Here is a 23,085-nt window from a genome sequence, read left to right as displayed (position 1 = left end):
TTATATGTAATAATTAATTCAATATTCATGTAGTAAACTTCTCTATAAGCTTATGAGTAAACACACATGTATTTTTATATGATTATTCTCTTAAAATCACATCTAATTGTATTTCAATAATCCAAGTTAAGATATGAAAATTATCACAGTTTGTTTTTCTTCACAAATAAAAGATATCCTTTTTGTCTACATACAGAATACATCCTACATTAACTTCAAGTGTCACAAACAGCTTTTTTATTGTGCAAGTATCTGTACATGACTTTTGTAGGTACTGCTGCTTTCTTTGATCACCTTGATTTCAACTATTATGTTGTCTGTCACAAACCAAAACTTTCTTTCAAACTGATTATCAAAACCACAATGTTTCCTCATTATGTCAGATAACGTCCTGTGCAAACACTATAGGCACATCTTGTAGTTGCGTTCACCTTTAAGGACAAAAAATACAATTGATTTTAAAAGAATGGAAACAAATTCTGTTCTATGGCAAAATACAATTGTGTTCCATTATAATATTTCATCTGGGGTGTTTAAACACTGTACTCAAGCAAATGCAGTTTCAAAAATACTATAGCCACATCATTTCACAGTAAGCAAATGATGTAAAAAATTGCCCATTATGAGTACTTTAGTAATTACACTTTTGGTGTCAAAATTGATAATCTTTACATTATCTGGGAAACAATTGTACTCTAAAAATGGTTTGTTCAGATATTTAAAAATACATGGAATTACCTTTTCAGACTCCAAGGTAGTGAAATATTGCTGATACTATAAACACTAAGTTGGCAAATTTTCACAGTCTGCAATGGCCCAGTCTGCAATTATATATTCTCATAATTTAAATTGTATGTATATTATAACATGTGAGATCTTATAGAAATTTAGCACTGTAAAACATAAGCTGACAGAGGCCAGTCTATGGACCATGACCTTTAAACAAATAATTTTGGTAATACATGCATGTACATCTAGATTTAATAATCAGATAATTATTCACAGCATGTAAATGTAGTTTGAATAATAGTTTTATCAACATTACTTTATAATTATCAACCTTATTTTATAGAAACAATTTTTGCTTACTGCCACAATATATTTTGATTGTTTATAATAACCTTTTTTTGCATAAATGTATCTAAAAGTTGTTTACCTGAAACTTTTTACTATGATTCTTTTGTATAATCTTCCTCCCTCAGTTCACTCTTAGTTCATTTACAACAACCAAACATTTCCACAATCTTGTCACATTTAGATAAATGTTTTCTTTGAAAATTCCAAAATATGTACACAACATTCAAAAACAAGATGTAATCTCCAAAATTTTGCAAGATCCTTTGTGGTGGCATTCAATAAGCAGCTGACCCATATATCTGAGATTTCAAATTGTTCAACAGTTTAACTGGACGGACAGGTCCATCATTATGTGAAACAGGGATTATCCAAAAATATCAAAACAGTCCCACCATCTTATTTTTACATTTATTGAGTGTAAAAACATATCAAATGATAAGTAAATGTAGAATTTGAAAATCATAATAAGTTTTTGAAAGAGAATCAAAGTGTCAATTACCTTCTTAACTGATTGTTTTGAAATGTATACTGCTCAGACTACCTTAATAATCACATGGAACAGTCTGGTCAGTATACCAGAATGCCCCATCAGGAGATTAGTCATGCATCAGATAGAGGGAAACACAAGTGTTTATCATTAGTCTTATCTGATCTTAACCTTAGTGTCTGTAGTATTTATTTATCCTGACTTGTAAGAAATTATCAAGCACACAGTGGTTATTATATTTAACACATTAATTGTGCATGTATATAATGGGCAATAATGATTATATATGTGTTTATTGTACACAATCATAAACTAAATGGCAATAATTGATATACTAGTATATGTGTTTATTGTAACATAATAAAATAAGTGGCAGAGTAAAGTGTAAATAATCTAGATGTATGTCTACAAATTTCCAAACAAACTTGCTAGTAGATTATGTACTATTTTATATGGCATTTAAAACATAAATTAAAGTTAAAATATCATTCTTAAATTATTTAACAATTAATTGCTTTAATGCTACCAAGAAATTAAAAATCTATAGATACACACTGCAGGGAAGAATTACTCATGTATTTAGATATGTAGTAATTTAATTAAATAGCATACAATTTACATTTTACTTCAGTATCTTTAGTAATGTAATAAGCAATGTGATATAGAAAATTAAATAAAATTTTGCATTAGATTTTAGCTCTTGAAAATTAATAATGTTTGACAAAATCTATTTAAATAACAGATATAAATAACACTTCGATTATTTCACCAATTTTCTTTTAATTGTTGAATTTCCATTCTTGTGTACTGATTTAATGAAGTATTCAGTGAAAATTTCCAAACAAAAAATTCTAAGTGTAAAAAAATTCCACCTCAAATGACTAAGATTGAAATTTGGCCCGACAGAAAAATCAAAGTTCTGAATTCTGCCCCATTCTATCTCAAGAAAATGTACAAGTACAAAATTCCGCCCGTAATAAAATTCCGCCCGGAACGGTTCTTGTTTTACGCCCAGAAATGTTTTCCGTGTGGGGCGGACTGACACGGAATTTGCTTTTCCGTGCTTAGTCCGCCCAGAAAGCAATGATTCCATCCCAATTCCGTGCCATTTACGCCCAGAATCCGTGCCAAAATTTTGTACAGGCAATTTCCAGCCTATTCCAGCAATGCTGGAAATGGCTGGACAAAAAAAGTCCACATAGCATGGAAAAAATACCAATTTTCCATGAATTTCCATGGAATTCCATGCTTTTCCATAGTATTCCAGGGTTTACCAGCCTCTCTTCCAGGCTTACCCTGGAAAATCTACACCCGGGATATATGCATATATTGATTAAGACAGGACAAGACTGTGACAATGGTGTTCAAATCCACCTTGCTGCTACTGCATTCTTTATTGACACTTTATATTATCACTGTTGGATGTAAAATGTAATCGCCAGTTTCTGTAGCCATAATGCAAAGATAACCGCCAATCTTATGAAATTGTTGCAACCATGTTGACCGACAGTATGATCCCTTAGGTTGAGCATTTTGTGTCTGCTATCTGTGGTCTTAAGTTTGAATCCTACACAGATCAGTCTTCAGCTTGAATTTTAGACATTTGCAGTCTCTCGTTCGAAACTTGGACATCTAAGAACACATTTCTTTTCGTATTTATAGTTAAAATTAGTCTTTTACACTTAGATGTGTGCACTTTGTTGTATTTTAGTTGAAACACTTGTTGATTATTAGTTTGATTTTAGTTTGTTTATATTATACACTTTGTACAACAATAGTTGAGAATAGTTTGATGCACCCTCTTTATACTAGATGCCTGTTGCTAGAAAAACTCTTATTGTTCTGTAATAATAATGTTTTAATTTAGTTCTTTTTACCTGAGCTTTATTCAAGGTGAACTTGACATTGTCTGTGTTGTATTTTTGTCAGCATTCACCTTTTGGAATAAGAATTCTGAAGATTTTCAAAAGCTTTTGCATCAAAAAGATTCATGTTAATTTACAGAAGCTTTGTAGTCAAAATTTTTTTTTGTAGTTAAGTATTTACTGTTTTTAATATTTTTGTATTGTTTTGGTGTTTTCTGGTAGTTGAAATATTATATGTTCTTTGTTAAATTATTATTAATTCTTAAAGTCACATTATGCCTCAGAAATGAGTAAAATTGTCCTTATTTAGAAAGGCCAAACAGAAGTTTTTATAACATTTTTATAATGTTTTAATAACATGTTAGATGCTTATGCCTAAAGAGAGTATAGTGTAGTAGGATATTTGAGAAGAGGGTAGTGGGTATGGGGGTATGTTTTGGGAAAGCACAACAGTTGCCAACTTGTGCCAATCACACTTCATTCGACAACTATTGGAGAGATATGGGTACTTTATATGGATTTTCTAAGCCTGCATGGGTTTTAAGGTCAAATGAGGTCAAGGTCACTGAGACTAAATATAGATGTTTCTATTTTTAGTAATGGAAATTTACATGGATTGTCTAAGCTTGCATGGCTTTTAAGGTCAAATGAGGTCAAGGTCACTGTCACTAAATTTAGATGTTTCTATTTTTAGTCATTGAAATTTACATGGATTGTCTAAGCTTGCATGGGTTTTAAGGTCAAATGAGGTCAAGGTCACTGTTACTAAATAGAGATGTTTCTATCTTTTAAAGTCATGGAAATTTACATGGATTGTGTAAGCTTGCATGGGTTTTAAGGTCAAATGAGGTCAAGGTCACTGAGACTAAATATAGATGTTTCTATTTTTAGTCATGAGGACTTTACATGGATTTCTAAGCCTGCATGGGTTTTAAGGTCAAATGAGGTCAAGGTCACTGAGACTAGATATAGATGTTTCTATTTTTAGTCATGAGAACTTGAAATTTAATCTGTCAGTGACTGAAATATTTGGTGTGTAGTCACCAAGTATTGTTAGGTTGCAGTTAATACAGCCGAGGTCAAGGTCACTGAAGCTAAGAATTATTTCTCAGAATTATTCTTGTTCAAAAGACTGCCTATTTTGATATCACTGATAGTTTATATTTGTTAGAATATCCATAGATGCATCAGATGGAAATCTTTATTGATGCTATTTTTGCGGTAATATTACCGCGCAAAAAAACCAGATAGTGGTCTCAAATTCTTCCCTTGAATATATCTAAAGTTTAACATTACTGCAACATCATGTTGCTCTATTCCTAAAAAGAACTGTTTTGTATATGGTTAATTGGGTTGTAGTATTGTATAGTACTAGATGGTAAATCAGTTTTGCTCTGTTGGGGCGGAAACTGTAATGTTGCATGAAATAAAATTAGCTCGGCTATTATTCAATTACGTGGATATTCGATGCAGTTCTACATGTTTTATATGATAATGTCGCAGAAGGACTGCGTCGTCTCTGCATTCTTCTGATTGGAGGGTTAACGTTTATCTGGAATACAGTTTTAGTTTTTATTTTCACTTTAGTTGTGGTTTCTCGTTGAAAATATTCATAATATTTTGAAGATATACCTTATTTTACCTCAATGAATTAGTGTTTAGTTAAAAGTTGTAAGGATGGGATGTCAGATCGTGAAAAGACTGGATTATGATTAATTATGGGATATATTACACGGTGACGTGAGAAAAAGAGTGAAAATATCGTGTATGTGATTGTACATGGAATATACGTGCATGGTCGTGTTGAACATATAATATTATATAGGAAATAAAACGCATATATATACGTGACATAATGCCGATGCAGATCAATTATAATATAGAAAAGGGAGTTAATGACACGATTATACTCAAGGCTGATGTAGTAAGGTAAAAAAAAATTCTTTAGCCTCCGGTAACTTTTCCAAAATGACCCATTCTTGAAAACTCATATATAAATTTTTGTAAAAAAAAATAGATATTCTTTAGCCATCCCCACCTCCCCACCCCCAAAATTTTCCAAAATAACCCATTCTGTAAAACTCTTATTATAAAATGTTTGTGTTCTGGAATTATTCAAGATAAAAACTTGACATTTAAATAGTTGAATGACCATTAGTAACAGGTTGATATGGTCGTACACAAAATGACAACACCCCACCCTTATTAGTTAGAATAAGGTGTTTAAAGTAACGTAAAAGTTTGGTAAAACACGGTTATTTTTAAATGATAGATTTAAGGTGTATTTTGAAAGAACCAGTGTGGTCATGTTTTTTTTTAAGTACTAAATAATAGCCTTGTGGTTTCATTTTCTCCCTATATTTTATTTAACAGTTATTCATGACAAAATACAGGTAGTCTTTAATTTTTGTGATCGCCTGATTCGCGTAATGTTAAACCGCTAATTACTCAAATACATAAAATTATTTAAAAAATTTTGACAAAAAAAGATAAAGAAACATTTTGACATGAAAAAAAGCTTATTAAAACTCTAAGAAGTTAATAATTATCTGATATTGAAAATTTTTTCAGTTTTCAATTGTGGGTGCACAGGTACAGCATTATACTTGTTAATTAAAAAGTAATATTTAGATTATGTTCATTTATTTTGCTGGTGAAAAAATTGCAGTTTGCAATGATATGACATGGTAAAATTACATGGTTATTAACTTGTTAATCAGTTACATGGTAAAACTGTATGGTAATTAATTTTAATACAAATAACTGGTACCATTGGCCTAGTGGTTAAGGTGTCCACCATTTGGATGGAGAGTTGAAGGTTTGAGCCCTACGGGGAGCGTAAATTGAAGCATGAATGTTTCTCATGGGAATCTTTCTGAAATGGCGGCTTCGTGGGCTGCGAGGTAGTTAAAATGAATGGTTACCGATTTTTATCCACCTGGCGTAGTGGTAGGAGTTGGGAGGTACATGGTATGCAAGCAAAAAGGTGTCTCATAAGTCAGAAATAGCTGGCCCTTTCAGTAGGGGTGACAATAAAATAAACAAGACCTTTCACAAATAAATGGTAAAACTAAATGGTAATTAATTGTATTCCAATAACATGGCATGGTCAAAGTTACATGGGTATTAATTTGTAATACAATAACATGGTAATTAATATTACTTGGTAATTATTTGTATTACATTTACATAGTAAATCTACATGGTAATTACATGTAATTAGAAATCAATTACATGGTAATATAACATTGTAATTAATTGTTAATCCAATTACAAAGTATAATTCCATGGTAATTACTTAAATCAGTTACATGGTAAAGTTACATGGTTACATAATTGCATGGTAATTTGTTGAGAATAAAGCAAACTGGCATTAAATATACTAACACTGTTAAATGTTTGCTAATGTGGTCTGTATTCAGTATTTTACAAAACTTTTAATGTATATAGATCATTAGGCGTGTCAAAAGCTGTTCGTTTTCTAATTATAGATTTTTTTTCTAAACTCCACCCATCAATGCAAAATACTACATTTTGATCTTTCATATTTTCTATACAATAGAGAAACCGCCCAACACCCACACCATGACTCAGGTGATAAATTTGATTGTGAAATTCCTAGTCGTTTTAATCTGTTGTTAATCAAGGATCAGTTCAGTGTGGCTTTTGATTATGAAAATTTTACAAAGCTAAAACTTGTCATTCATGAAAAGGCCGAAGAATTTCAAAACATAAGAGATTCAGTCTATTACACCAAAGAAATGGTGTGTTATATGTAAATGAATAAAAAGTGGTACCGGTAAATGTCACATGGACCCAGCACAATAAAAGCAGTTTTAAAAAAATTACTTTTGAAGTTTATGTGTGATATATAAGTGCATGTGGTTAAGGTCTCTAAAGATTTAACATGTATTATTCAATTATGTGGCCAAGAAACTTGCCTCTCGCTGATGCATGCCAGTATTAACCGTGCTGATGGCAACTGATACAACCCATGCAACTAGTGCAGACCAAGATCATCAGCCGACACATCATGGCCTGCTTTCTGATCATGGTCTGCGTTGTTCGCTATTCAGTCACTTCATATTTGAAAATTCTTCCTTAAAAATGATAAAATTTAATGGTTTTTGACAATTGGTTAGGCTTCCTCTTACTTTGAACCACTTCTATGTTATGGTTATGGGTTTAAATCATGCAAGGGACTTTCATTAAAGTTGATAGTCTAAAGTCAGTGCTTTTTTGCACCTGAAATAATAAGTAATAAATATAAAGGCACCTTTGGTCTTTTTCCGCCAGTAATGTCATAATGTAAAGTTGTAGTGTCAGTATGATTTGAAATCCTGGAAAAAAAGCCGGTTTTGTCGACTGGCATTTTCAATACGTTATTGTTCAAATGAATGTAAAAACAACCAAAACGTGTTGCATCCCAAATGATATCAAGTGTCATGTAGGGGTATTGGTGTATTTAAAGAAGTAGTATAACAATAATTTAGATCAAGTTCAATCATTCTTTTTTTCACCATCTATTGTAAACAGTTTGTATAGAATTATATATAAATAAAACGGTTGGTTCAGTAAACAATTCAGGTGTGTAAAGAAGGTCATATTAATGAAATACCTTTTATATATATACATATGCGGGACAGCGTGAATGATGGAGATACTGTAGTGGTAACGTAGTTTCATATTTACGTTATTTTATGCGGTTTTTAAATGCATTTCTCGAATTTGTTTTAATACATTCTGTCCGATTAAAATAAGTTTTGTGATTTTTGGTTCAGTGACTCCAGACGGATTGTTTTAAATTTCGTGACGAGGCAACAGGTAAAATATTATTCAGGTATTTACTGACAGATGTTACATGTATATTAAAGATTTTTATCGTGAAATTTTAATGGACGGAGATTTAACGCTTAGGCACTGCATAAGGAAAAGCAAAGTTATGTTCGAATAGTAATGTTACAACGTTGATTGTAACTTTTGTACTGCACAGCGTTTTAAGCTAAATACAATTATACGTACTTCTTTTTCTTGATTTAGAAGGATTAAGGACGTGTTAATATTGGAGGGTATTAGCTGACTGACCTAGATTATTATTTTTATTTGTATAAATAAATCATTAAGAAAATAATAAGAAATGCTTGTTATGACTTAAGTTGATGCTGTAAGTCCTAAACTGTGCAAGAACCAAAAAGGATAAGCTTTTGCCACCTGAGTTTTAGGACCAGGCCAGCCTACACATCTGTGCAGTTTGACCAGGTGGTAAACTGTTAGTAGCTCTTTTTTGGTATATTTGAAATTGAAATCCCTAAAATCTTTGAATGGACTGTTCCAAATTTAAAGCAGGGCAAGTTAATTATACAGTTTAAGGGTGTATTAAGTGTATTAAGACTAAGAATGTCAATTTCTTCAAAATTCTTCAAAATTTGGTTTCCCTTTTAATATTCAGAGTGCTGCTCAATATTTCCTTACTGTATTAAGAGACAGTCTGCTTAATTTTTAGTTGTTTGGTTATTGAAGTCCCTGAAATTTAATAACAGAGGATAATGCCAGTCTGAAAGCTCAGCTATAAATCTTTATTGAACTTGTTTGTATATCTTTCAGTATGGACAATAAAAAAAATTTCCGGAAATTTTTAAAATATGTACAGACTGAATAGCAAACAGTTCAGACCATGATGAGACAGCACAGATGTTCTGGCTGATCATAGTCTGCACTGATCGCATGAAAATAGTCAGTTGCTGCCCACAGGCCGATGGTTAAGGTGGTTGTGGTATTGGTAGTTTTCACTATGGATCACGGCAATAAGCCACATTTAATTTACCGCTGTCAAGCAGTTTACCAGTACTAATTGCCTTCACTTTCGCAAGGAACTGAATTTTCTGTACATGGAATCGAACTTGGGTCACCTGATTCACAGTCTAACGCTCTACCTATTGAGCTAACTGGACTGCTTATGTCGAGGGTTATAATGCAGAGAATGAAATTTTATAACCAGTTGTGTTGTACACTAGACAAATAACAAACATAGTTATGCTAATTTGTTAATTAAACATGCATAGAGGCGTATTATAATTAGCAACAATTTAATTTTGTCATTTAATCGTACATAATTATACTTTACATTAACTGTTAACTTGTTGTACAATAATAATGGTTTGATTATAGTAAAGAAAAGTACGAGATGTCAAAATGATAAAGTGCTATAGTGACGGAGCGATTCAATAATAGAAGTGATACTGAGTCATGAAATTGATAGAACTGAACATAACGTAGCTAGGGTTGGCTGAATATCTTAGTTGGTCAAGCTTTTAAGTGTTCTTTTAAGTGTTATATATATAATATAGGCTTCATTATTTGCTGTAACCTGACATTTGTATTTCAAGTTGGATATTTCATATACATGGATGTGTTGGGTTTTTTTTAAGGGAATCAGAATGTTGAAGTCATAAGAAATAAATGACATGCACAATGGTTATTTCATTAAAAGGGAGATAATTAAAAAAAAATACAATCTGTCCTTAAAAAGAGCATGTAAAAGAAATTATTATTAAGTATTAATGTTAAAGATAAGTGAATACATGAACAATATTTTAGATACCTATAGTTATTAAAAAACTTACTGTAACTTGGTTTTTTTTCCCTCAAGTAAAATTATTCTATGTGCCGTTTTTCAGGTGATTAAAAACTTCTATTACCTCCCTTTAAAAACAAAGTGAAACTCTTGGTTTTATTATTGGTATTTTATTACAGTTATGCTTTATAGCCAGACTGTGTTATATTTCAAAGAAAAAAAACATGATTTATACATATATTTTATATGTTTATAAAACATGATGAATTCATTGTTAAAGGTTAGCATGACAATGTATGAATAAAATATGCCGAGGGTGATAGTACAAAATGGGTTTAACTAGACTGATTTAAAGAACGAGTTACGTCATTGTTGCGATCAAATGCCTGATGTTTACAAATTCATCCTAGTATTATGTTTCCAACTGCTACTGAAAGGTGACATGAAGGTTTGAAAGTTAAAGTGTTCTGAAAGTTGAATCGAGTTAAGTCTGTATTGTACTGAAACCAGTGAGAGATATTTGTGGTTAGAGATGGGTTGCATGTGGGTTATGCAAACTGATAATGACATCTTGATTTTATTTAACATTTTTGTTAGGTACTTGGGTACTTTTAAGAGCAAATTAATTTCCAAGAATGTCTCAAATATTTATTGAATAGGACAATTTATGATAGTCAAACTGGCATAGGGTTAGGGTTATATATGTTTGTAAGAATTTCATATATGTGTTTGTTATAGTGTCACATATCTGTATTGATATTTGTCTGTTACAGTGTCACATATCTGTATTAATATTTGTCTGTTACGGTGTCACATATTTGTATTAATATTTGTCTGTTACAGTGTCACATATCTGTATTAATATTTGTCTGTTACAGTGTCACATATCTGTATTAATATTTGTCTGTTACAGTGTCACATATCTGTATTAATATTTGTCTGTTACAGTGTCACATATCTGTATTAATATTTGTCTGTTACAGTGTCACATATCTGTATTAATATTTGTCTCTTACAGTGTCACATATCTGTATTAATATTTGTCTGTTACAGGTGTCACATATCTGTATTAATATTTGTCTGTTACGGTGTCACATATCTGTATTAATATTTGTCTGTTACAGTGTCACATATCTGTATTAATATTTGTCTGTTACAGTGTCACATATCTGTATTAATATTTGTCTGTTACGTGTCACATATCTGTATTAATATTTGTCTCTTACAGTGTCACATATCTGTATTAATATTTGTCTGTTACAGTGTCACATATCTGTATTAATATTTGTCTGTTACAGTGTCACATATCTGTATTAATATTTGTCTCTTACAGTGTCACATATCTGTATTAATATTTGTCTCTTACAGTGTCACATATCTGTATTAATATTTGTCTGTTACAGTGTCACATATCTGTATTAATATTTGTCTGTCACAGTGTCACATATCTGTATTAATATTTGTCTGTTACAGTGTCACATATCTGTATTAATATTTGTCTGTTACAGTGTCACATATCTGTATTAATATTTGTCTGTTACAGTGTCACATATCTGTATTAATATTTGTCTGTCATAGTATCACATATATGTATTAATATTTGCCTGTCACAGTGTCACATATCTGTATTAATATTTGTTTGTTACAGTGTCACATATCTGTATTAATATTTGTTTGTTACAGTGTCACATATCTGTATTAATATTTGTCTGTTACAGTGTCACATATCTGTATTAATATTTGTCTGTTACAGTGTCACATATCTGTATTAATATTTGTCTGTTACAGTGTCACATATCTGTATTATATTTTGTCTGTTACAGTGTCACATATCTGTATTAATATTTGTTTGTTACATAGTGTCACATATCTGTATTAATATTTGTCTGTCACAGTGTCACATATCTGTATTAATATTTGTTTGTTACAGTGTCACATATCTGTATTAATATTTGTTTGTTACATTGTCACATATCTGTATTGATATTTGTCTGTTACAGTGTCACATATCTGTATTAATATTTGTTTGTTACAGTGTCACATATCTGTATTAATATTTGTTTGTTACAGTGTCACATATCTGTATTAATATTTGTCTGTTACAGTGTCACATATCTGTATTAATATTTGTCTGTTACAGTGTCACATATCTGTATTAATATTTGTATGTTACAGTGGCATCACTACAATACATTAAAATTTTAACAAATTCCAGGAACAGCCTCTCATGAACTTGTATCCACTATAAATACGCGCTTATTAAGTTGGTTGTTTGTCTACTCTTATACGTGCTGAGCATTTATTCTGGGTAAAAAGGTTACATATGTTATATTGTCACATATCTGTATTGATATTTGTTTGTTACAGTGTCACATATCTGTATTAATATTTGTTTGTTACATTGTCACATATCTGTATTGATATTTGTCTGTTACAGTGCCACATATCTGTATTAATATTTGTCTGTTACATATGTTACAGTGTCACATATCTGTATTGATATTTGTTTGTTACATTGTCACATATCTGTATTAATATTTGTTTGTTACATTGTCACATATCTGTATTAATTTTTGTCTGTTACTATTATAAACTTGTATGCACCTTATTAAAGTACAGTGGCTTTATTAAGTATTTTTTTCTCCGTCTTATACATGACTGATGCATTTTTTATTCTGGGTAAAAAAGGGGATAGTTATTTTTTTCAGAAGATGACACAATAGCAGTTAAATAACAATGAAATTGACATTATGCCTGGTAACTTTGAAATGGTAATAAAAATGGTATAAAATACTGTCAATAAAGGATGCTATATAGATAATATAAGTGTTGTTTTTTGTGTCGTTTCAGGGACCAAGGTTACAGAAGACATAATGGTGTAGATGATATAGGTAAGATTTATATTTTGTGAAATTTTACTTTTTAGTCAAAAATACAGATTTTGTTTGCATGAAATCATTTATGAAGGTCGGAAAAATGCCTTTTCACAGCTGACAGAATTTTTAAGTACATTGTGTAATTCCAATATTACGTTTGAATCTTAAAAAAATCCCCAAAACCAGGTCAGCTCGACTCAAAGATTTGCCTTACATGTTCAGTAGTGTTTTTATTTTTTTTTGCAATTTAAGCCAGGCTTTATTGTGAAATTTATCCGCAACTTTTTATGAGCATAATATTGCTTTATGACATACATGTAAATTAGATTTAGATAAGAAAGATATCACAGTTTTATAATATGGTGTATTTTGTAGGAAAAATGTAAAAAATTGCTAAGTCGAAGTAGTGGCTTTGTTGATTGTGATAAGCCCCAATTGACTTTTAGAGTGGTAATGGCAACCATTCTGGAGTATTAGATCCTTGGAAGCAATGAAAAATATAAAAAGTGAACAATACAGTCTGTTTATGAAAGATAGTAAATAGTGTTAGATCTAGTGCCCACCTAAGCACTTGCTTTAGCAGTATTCAGTCTTCAACACTTAAGGACTGGAAAAAAGCATCATGGAACTGAAGTATGGTGACTAATAATAAGCCAGACTAGTCTGAAAATTTGTACGGTCCTGCCTATATACCTAGGCTCTGCAATGATAGAATTTTGAAATCGATATCCCTCACTTCAACAGTGGACTGGTCCAAGTTCATAGCAAGACAAGTCCATTATAAAAATTAAGGAAAGTAAGTGTAAAAACAAAACCGATACATAGGTTATTGATATCCCACACATAAACAATGGACTGTTTCAAGTTCATAGCAATGGACAAGTCCATTAAAGAAATTAAGGCAAGATAGTGTACTTGCATAATTATACTATATAAAAAAAAACAAGACAGATAATTACCACAAATTTAATAAACCTACACTGAAAGTCAAGACAAATTTCCACAAAAATTATTCCATGAATGCATTTTATATCTGAATATCAGTAAACAACCTGATCTTTACAAATTTTGCTAGAAATACAAGTCACGCCTTATGATTTTGAATTAAAATTTATTTTCCCACACTTATGAATTTGTAGAAATTATAATTTTATTTCAATTTTGCATTGAGATCCTTTAATTCCCATTACATAATGTGACAAATGGCCCACAGAGTTACATGATATGGTAATTCCATGCTGTGTTCAATAATGTTAAAGTGACATAAAGTGACATAATAATATTCCCATCAAAGGGTTTTATAGTGAGTGAATAGGTGAAGGTCAAAATAAGATTACATTAATCACATGAACAATAAATAACTCACATAGCCGAAGGTAATTTCTGTAAATATCCATTAGAAATATACTTACTCCGGAATTAAGAATATTTGTTTTTTCCCCAGCTAATCCGTAGGTTCAAACAAACTTTTACTGAGTTACAGCTTCGAAAATAAGCAGGTTGACTAATCTATTGTGACAAATAGAGCACCGTAAAGCTATATCGATAAAAGTTTGAATGTACCTACGGATAAGCTGGGAAAAACCAAAATTTTCTGAGTTCCGGATAACATATATTTACATGTGACTTTCGATTTATAAATAGAGTAGGGCAGTCTTTTTATATTTTAGGCAGGTTTATATATTTTATTTTAAATATTTTCCAATATCAACTGTTGGTCAATCACTATTATACTTACAGCCATTATCTTTATAGAAAATAGATCATCAATTCAGCTTAACTTTACAACATGTACAATGAAAAAATTAGCATTATGTCACTTTAATAAAATATCCAATGACTTTACAAAATTCCCTTACTTTATATCCATTAGATCTAACTTATTAAAATACATAGCTGTTGAGGTCTGGAAATGCTATTTATTTATTAATTTATAGAAAAAAAGTTAAAATTTTATTTACTATCCTAGGTGAAGAATGGGGATGAATTATGTAATATGTTTATATATGTTTATATTTACAGAACAGAACAGTTTTGATATGGGAATGCAGGACAGTAGCGGCCCAATGTTTGAGGTTGACCATTTAGCTACATACACAAGTAAATCAGGTAAATAAATAAATATATCCACTTTTTATACAAAAAATTGGTTATGGGCTCTTTTGTACATTGGCAAAAAGTTTTATATGCAGTGTCGAAATTTGGTTAAAGTTACTGACCAATCGACTAAGGGATGAGAAATTATTCATCCACGGATGTTGAATTATTATACCACCACATGCAAAATTTTTTTGGCGTAATATAGAAGTGAACTGTCAATCCGTCATTTTAATGGTTCCAGACAATACTCACAGTAGAATGATCAACTTGGTAAAAAGGAATGCTTATGGAGACAAGTTTGGGATCCTTTTGAACTTCGCTATAGTTCAAACATAATGCTGTCTGAGGCAAATTACTCTACCAGTAAAGTTAGAAAAATAATTTGACTGCCAAAAAGCACTTATATAACTTATAACCTAAGATATTAATCTACATGCATTGAATTTGAATTTAAAATTCTGTGTTGAACAATATACTTGAAAAAAAACAACAACTGGCATTCTTTTGTTGATCTAGTGTTAATCATGCATTGCCCTAGTACATAACCTTCTATACAATATTCAGAGATAACCTGCCTTCTTAGACAACTGAAGAGGAGTATCGTTTATCAAATGAATGTCAAGGTTGCAAAAAAAAAAAATCTGAACAGTTTAAAATTTATAGTGTGTGTAAGGTTTTAAGACTGCCATATATCCTCCATTCCACGATATAAATGTTTTATGTACAAACCTTAGAAGTTTATAAGAAGTACTGATATAAAATACATAGGTCAAATGTGCAATCTGTCTTAACATTCTACTATATCTTTGCAAAATACAGGAATACTTAGAGACAACTCATTGCCAATAATATGTCTGAGATTGAGTTCCATGCACATATACAGTGTGGCCTGGAACAATCTGAAATTAGTTAGTTATTTTGATTTGAGCCGAGGTAAAGCATGAGAAATATTGCCATCGTCTTCAGACTCTGATTAAATCATTCCCCAGATAAATGTAAAATATAATATGATCATTAATTCGATCATTTTATCAAAACAAACAAGTGGACATTTTGGTCTGATTGCTTGAATTGCAAGGAATAAAATACTCAAGCTGACCTTTACCTCATTTTGACCTTGACTTGAGATTGACCTTGCCCTGAGTTTGACCTTAACCTTTGACCTTTAACTTTTTACAGGTACTACTCATCCTGAAGATGGCCTCACAAAACTTAAACAGATGGAAAGTTCCACAGGAATTTGGACAATGCGATGTATGCTTGTCGTGGAACGAAGAAATATTGTTGTCATTGACAAAGGAAATGGGGTATGTGCTTGTCTTCCAAGAATTATTTTTTGAATATTTTAAATTTGAACTTCATCCAAAGGAAAGCAAAAATAGTGCAAAAAGTAAAATTCGAATATAATTCCATGTAAAAGTGACAGTGATATTCACATGTGTAACTATTTTATACATTTCCCTGTATGGAACTGTGCTCTTATTAGGAAGAAAATGTGCGAGCAGCAAGCTCAATCAGTAAAACTACAGAATGCTATTCTGAGGTCACAGGTTTTTTGCACCCTGTGACATTTGGCACCAAATAGGGGACTGTGATGGTGTAAAGCTTCTTTTTGCTGTTCTCATTAGAAGTTTGATATCGAATTTCATATAGCAGGGGAGTTGGTTATGGCATTATGGCATAGAACTGTTCACTTATAGGGGAAGGAAAAAGTTTAAGTGGCCTTGAAACTCGGTCTAAAGAGCCGTGAAATGGTATTCCAAAGGTCAAATGTTAAGGGCAACTGCAAAATTCATATTCTGTTAGTAAACCTGGAAATATACAAACAAATTAGAAAAATGGACGATAGGGGTGCAATTACTTAAAGAAACTCCACTGAGGTCTGAAAGCCTAAAAACATAAATTTTGAATTTCTTACATAGATCAACTGGGGCATTTATTAACAGAAACATATGCAAAAGATAATTGGGAAATGTACTCAGAAATAAATTGAAAATCATACTTTTGTGCTATTCTTAGCCTGATTTTGAGTGAAAAGGGTTGGGTCAGTTTTCACAATTAGAATTATTATTCTGGAAAAACGGACAGAACGAATTATCTGAAACTTTGGACACAAGTTTTTCGTATAGAACTACATCAAACAGAACAATTATCTTGGAAAATTATCGCCAACCCCGTCATGTTAAAAAACCTTGGTGGAGCTTCTTTAAACATTAATCAAAAATGTAAAAGATTAAATATATATATATTTATATTTTTTTTTCAGGATGAGTTGGAGAGATTTCCGTTATCAGGTGTACACGAACCTACAGCCGTGTTAAAGAATGACAAGAGGGAAACATACAACAATTTGGTATTATTCACGATCATCGATGATCCGAGACGGAAAAACGGCCCGTCGGATATGCACATATTTCAGAGTGTCAATGCACCAGTAAGTTTTCTCCTTTATAACTGCAGGACCCGCCATATCTGATTTTGACTATCTTGTCAGTTTTTATCTGAAGCATTTATTAACTTGTCTATATGATATTTATATGGTAAATTCTTGAAATTTCCACTTGTTGGTGCAGGCAATGGGTCAACCTGGGCAATACAGACAATTGATTTTGCCACCCCTGAATAACAGTTTGATACAGTTTTTATGTTGTGCGTAAATGTTTTAAAGCTGCATGCCTCCAGATTCATGCTAATTTTCATGAAAATTTTAAAAATGTATTTAATAGTATATAATGTTGTGAAGTGAACAAAGAAAATAATTTACAATTTGCAAACTGTACTTGCAATCAACGTAAATTACCAAAAAGAAGTCAAAATATACAAAAAAAAATAGCCCTTACTATGTTAGTCAGGCAGTAGAAATATGGTGATAAATACTGCAAAATCAGTCCTTAATTGCATATAACATGTAAATTATTACTTGAATTTTCTTTTCTTTGTACATTTTACTCAAGTTTAATTTTCTTGAAATATTTTGGCTCCTCTGGAGGTATGCAGCTTTAAAAGTGGTTGTCTTTATTTTGAGTTGGTCCAATTAACCTCAATAAGGACTGACCAAATATAGATGGTGAAGCATGGTTTTTTCCTGTGACAATTTTATTGTAACACTATTTTACCTTGGATTCATTAATGTGGAGAAGTTGATAATAACTTGCAGGGAAATACAGAGAAACTAGGTAACTGTATATAATTCAAATAAATGCCCGGCAGTACAATTATATTATAATTTATTGTAAAAGCTGGCACAAAGCCCAAAAACAATATGAAAACAGTTGAATGTTTTCAAATTCCTTCTGTTTTCATTCCCTTTAACAACTTAACTTTCTAACTTTCCTAAAGTACATTAAATTTGTCATAAACTGAAAACATATACATTTTTCAAGGGTTTCTGATAAAGGCTATAAATTTCAGTTAAACATTGCAGGTTTCGTTACAAAATATCACCAGTGTATCATAATATCCAAGTTCATTCATACATATATAATTACATATTACTGTACCAAATATGTTTACAGATGAGTAACTTTGAAATATTTCGTAAACTTAAACTGTGACTATTAATAAAAAGATGTCCCGGCAACACTCATATTATTTTGTAAATTGATAGAGATGTATCAGTGTTACATTCCCATGAAATTTACACGGTTTTCTTTGAAATTGTGTTTTTAGTTTTCATTGAAATCATGCTTTTAGTTGACGTTTTTGCCTGCATATAAATATAGGTTACAGCAATGAAGAAAATAGAACTACCGAAATATCCAATTATCCAAATATCGTTCCTTAACCTTTGAGATTGTATAAAATGAATGTTTTTCTTAATAACGTGTCATCAATGATTAATCAACCTTGTTAATTATTATACCATCGTTGCCCTATATTTCATGGGAAGATAGAGTGCGACCTGTAGGCAAGATAAAAAACTAATGACATAAAAAATTACACCTGTAATGTAGTATAAAAATGAGAAAAATATTTTTATCATTCTAAATATGTTTAAGGGTTGGTAAGCGAACAGCATGGATCCTGATCAGTCTGCGTGGATGCGCAGGCTGGTCTGGATCCATGCTGGTTGCAAACGCATTATGTTGGTTTTGTAGTGACACAGCTCAAATATGTTTTAAAGCTGCCGTATTTTGTGTCTGATATCCAGGAGCATTAGGTTGCCAGTATGACTGTCCATGCTCACTAATTGATACTTAATTGGCTATAGAAACAATAAGTTACAGTTAATACTTGATTATTTTCATTTTTTGTCTCTTATGACCTGGAAAATTATTTTTTGTGGCTAAATGAAGAATGAGAGGAACAATAATGTAGCCCTCTGATTATATATATAATTTGATGTTTTTAAGGATAAATGATAGATGTAATGTAGTTATTGGTAATTTTCAATTTTATTATGTTGTACAGAGTTATTTCCCTTTGTTTTGAATATTGATGACAAGCCCTTTGTATTATTTCTTTTATTTGTATGTATGAAATTCTGTGATTGTCACTATTTGAAGACAGTGATGCAAGTTTTCATGATTTCCTTTCATTTGTGTAGAAGAGGGTAAATAATAAAAAAAAATTTATGTATAACATTTTGACTTATTTATTTCAGGCACAAGATATAGTTGATGAAATTTTACATGCCAAAGGTGAAGGTGGTGGCAGACGTGCACCTTATGAGTGAGTAACTTACCTTTTTTACTTTGTTTATTTTTCACTCTCAAAATTTGTTTGGTTGAATTGAAGTGACACAACTCTATAAAGATCTGGAAATGGCCTTTAGGTGACCTTTTGTGCCTGAAATAATGTACAGAGGAGCACCAGATGTCTTCCTTCACCAGTAAAACTAGGAAGTCGCCATATAACCTATTCTGTGTTGGTGTGACATGAAACCCAACAAAAAAAGAATCTGTAAAAGGGCAGAACTCTCAAGAATATTTAAAAAAGGGTGAAAATGGCAGACTATTTTTGAGTCTGTTCATGAGAGATTATGAATAGTGCAACATCTTTCATGCCCATTTTTGCACCAGCATATATACAGTGACATAGAAGGTTTCATTTAATGTTTAAATCCTTAGTTTGAGTTTAAGCCACAAAGAAAAAAAAATGAACAAAAATGCATACAAAAGTTATAAAATATGACTTTTACAATTTCAAACCAATCAACAATTTTATGCTGATCATTTTAATTGACATTATTTATTTTTGCAGTCTTGCACAAGCTTAAAGCCATAAGTTACCTATATATAAATATTTGGCAATCACAAGCTATTACTTTTACAAATTTGAAATGTTTGCTTCATACCACATATTTGATTTCTTACTCATTCATACACCTGATGCTCAGTTAATACTTTATGACCGCAATTGATGGCAAACAATTTAGGCTATTGTTATTTCTTTTTCATTTCAGCCGACACATTCCGCCCCCTCCAAGTGGACCTGCGCCGGAACCTCCTTATGGCAAGTCTCTAAACATACGCGAGACAAATAGATACGTTGATCCCTATAACGATGTGCCTCCGATCGAGTCGCGTCTCCAAGAAAAGAGGATGGGCGAATCCACCAAACTCTTGGAGACGGGCAGATTTAATGATGGTTTGTACACATAGAGAGAAAAATATAGATGGTCTTTGAAAGTGTCTCTTTCATTATTTGTTATGAGATAGGACTAAAAATAGATTTTCAGCGCGAAAATATTTTTTGAAAATATTTATACATCTTAAATACAATCGCATTGAAAGAGACAACTTAGATCGTACTGCTTTTGACATATAAGCTTTGGCTTTCTTTTCATCTTTGAGCATAACATAATTTAGGCTTCTTTTTTTCTCGAATTTATTAAACAATTCTAATAAATATAACATGTGTGAATTCTTCTCCATATTTTGTTTTCTCCAAAAGAAAAAAACAACAACAAAATAACCAACAAAATTGAAACAGAAAAAATAATACAATTTTCAAAATTTTACAATGGAAAACAATATGTTAATGATAATGTACATTAAAAGTTAGTTCTTACAGGAATGATGACCTCTATAAATGGTACAAACCAAAATTATTATTGACAAACACTTATCAACAAAGAATTCTGAAAAAAAAAAGTTCCAAACAAAAGTTTATATCATAAAGAAAGTAAACCTAATTAAATAATCAAACAAATGCATGAATGATGTTTACTTTGATACCATTTGAAACAGAAGTGATCATGCCTTTGCCATCAGATAAAGAGCCAGGCTACTGACCAGGCTCTACTCTGTCGGTTGTTCAATTTTTGTATTTTAAAGAAACTCCACTGAGGTCCAAAAGCCTAAAGACATAAAATTTGAATTTCTTACTTAGATCAGCGAGGGCGCTTAAAACAGAACGATATATAAAAGATAATTAAAATTTATACTAAAAATGGTTTGAAAATCATATTGTTGGGCTGTTCTAAGCATGCTTTGAGTGAAAAGTTTTTCAATGCTATTCAAATTCATGTAATTTTTCATAATAAGAAAACATGACATGAGTGAGCAAATGACCTGAAATTCTGCACACAAGCTATTGTTCTAGACATACATCAAATGGAACAAAATTCAAAAAAAAATATTTTCAGTCCTGTCATGTCCAAAAACCTCAGTGGAATCTAATTCAAAGCAGAGCTTGTCCATTACACAAATTCAACAGGGTAAAGGCTAGACACACAAAACAAGATCTTTGTAGACCTTTCTCAGTCAGTGCTGGATAGTATGATTTTAGTTTGAAAAAAAAAATAAAATAAAAAAAAAGTATATATACAAAAATTTGTGTGGAACATTTTGGAGAATCTTTGTTGATAAGTGGTATATTTAACCAGAAACCATATTTTTAAAACACCCCAGTTTTATCCCCTACCTATTTAATTCAATTGTTTACAGATTTAAAATTCATTTCTTTCTTATTGGATTTGAGATAAAACAAGATACAATAAACAACAACAACAGAAATTTAACAGGATTCTAATTGATGCTTCCTAAGAAATTTGATTTTCTTTTGATAAAATATGACTGTTTTATGGCACAAAAAGAACTGATTAATTTTGGAACGTAAAAAACATTTGGATATAAGGAGACAAATTTTACATTGTGCGATGCAGAAATGTAAGTTAGCAAAAAATGAAATGTACTTTTGAGCATTTCACATTTTCCTAAAGATTAAACCAGCTGCTAGCAAGAATACAGGCATGATGGATAAATGTTTTATGTAATTTTCATGTAATATTCTCTATATTACTTTAGATAAAAAAAGAAAGAAATGAGTTTAAATCAGTGTGATTCATTTTATATTTTATGTCATTTACCTATTCACCATAAAAATCCATGTTCAGATACAGTATGTTTTTTCGCATTACCCTTAAATGACCACAAAGATAATTAATTTTAAAAAAGATACTTTAAACATATTTATCAAGGCTTACAAAATTGTGAGCCAAGTTCTTGTAACTTGTTTGAGGCAACACACGAGTGTTCCTCAAAGAACGAACCAGTTCTTGTGTCATTTTAGGCAACACACATTTGAGTGTCTGCTTCTAGGAATGAACCAATTCCGGTGTTGTAATGAGGTAACACAGTTTCAACCGGACTCAGATCCATTATCCCTAGGTTGAGAGGCCGACACCGTTGCCATATGGCGATCTCTTTCGTTAAAAAGGACATTTTTAGAATTTAGGTGCCCATTGCTCCTAATGCTCAATTGGTCTTCAACTTTTCAAGTAACCAAGGAAACGGTTTATGTTTCCTTGACAATCTGACAAAACAAACAAATGATATAAATGTATGAATTTATTAACATTGTGTATTGTGCATGGATATTTATGGTTCTTTTTTCTTTGTCAGATATTTGTTTTCTTTTGTCACTCAGCACTTCACACTGCTTTCGCTTTTTACGTTCAGCACTTAATTTCACTTCGCACTTCACACCATATTGTTTTATGTAATGTTTTCGTCTTTTACTTAATTTTTGTCTTTTTTTTTTCTGAAAGTTTTTATACTAAAATTAAAACTAAAATAGTGAGGAAAGCAGGGTCAATGGTTTTCACTCCACATTTCTTTTGTCACTTAAAGTGAAAATGAAATATGCAGTTTATTATTTTAG

General features: G+C 31.2%; 1 protein-coding gene and 1 long non-coding RNA gene across 2 annotated transcripts in view; one reads left to right on the top strand and one right to left on the bottom strand.

Moving 5' to 3' along the window:
- Nucleotides 1-23,085, top strand: part of LOC132727451 (epidermal growth factor receptor kinase substrate 8-like) — a 101,452-nt gene that overhangs the window by 29,881 nt on the left and 48,486 nt on the right. The window contains exons 5-10 of the mRNA XM_060712980.1: nt 12,854-12,894; nt 14,902-14,988; nt 16,159-16,286; nt 17,246-17,413; nt 19,583-19,650; nt 20,384-20,568. Of these exons, the coding sequence (XP_060568963.1) occupies nt 12,854-12,894; nt 14,902-14,988; nt 16,159-16,286; nt 17,246-17,413; nt 19,583-19,650; nt 20,384-20,568 (677 nt within the window). The remainder of the gene's footprint in view (nt 1-12,853; nt 12,895-14,901; nt 14,989-16,158; nt 16,287-17,245; nt 17,414-19,582; nt 19,651-20,383; nt 20,569-23,085) is intronic.
- Nucleotides 403-1,838, bottom strand: LOC132727454 (uncharacterized). Its single transcript, XR_009625350.1, has 3 exons — nt 1,157-1,838; nt 739-821; nt 403-431 (listed from the first exon to the last, which is right to left on the bottom strand). It is a non-coding gene; the product is annotated as an uncharacterized LOC132727454 (long non-coding RNA).

The sequence above is a fragment of the Ruditapes philippinarum genome, unplaced genomic scaffold (assembly GCF_026571515.1).
Source record: "Ruditapes philippinarum isolate M1 unplaced genomic scaffold, ASM2657151v2 ctg1053_1_1_1_1, whole genome shotgun sequence".
Taxonomy (NCBI): Eukaryota; Metazoa; Mollusca; class Bivalvia; order Venerida; family Veneridae; genus Ruditapes; species Ruditapes philippinarum.
Note: the sequence above shows the minus strand (reverse complement) of the source record. Positions and strands in the feature narration are given on the sequence as shown.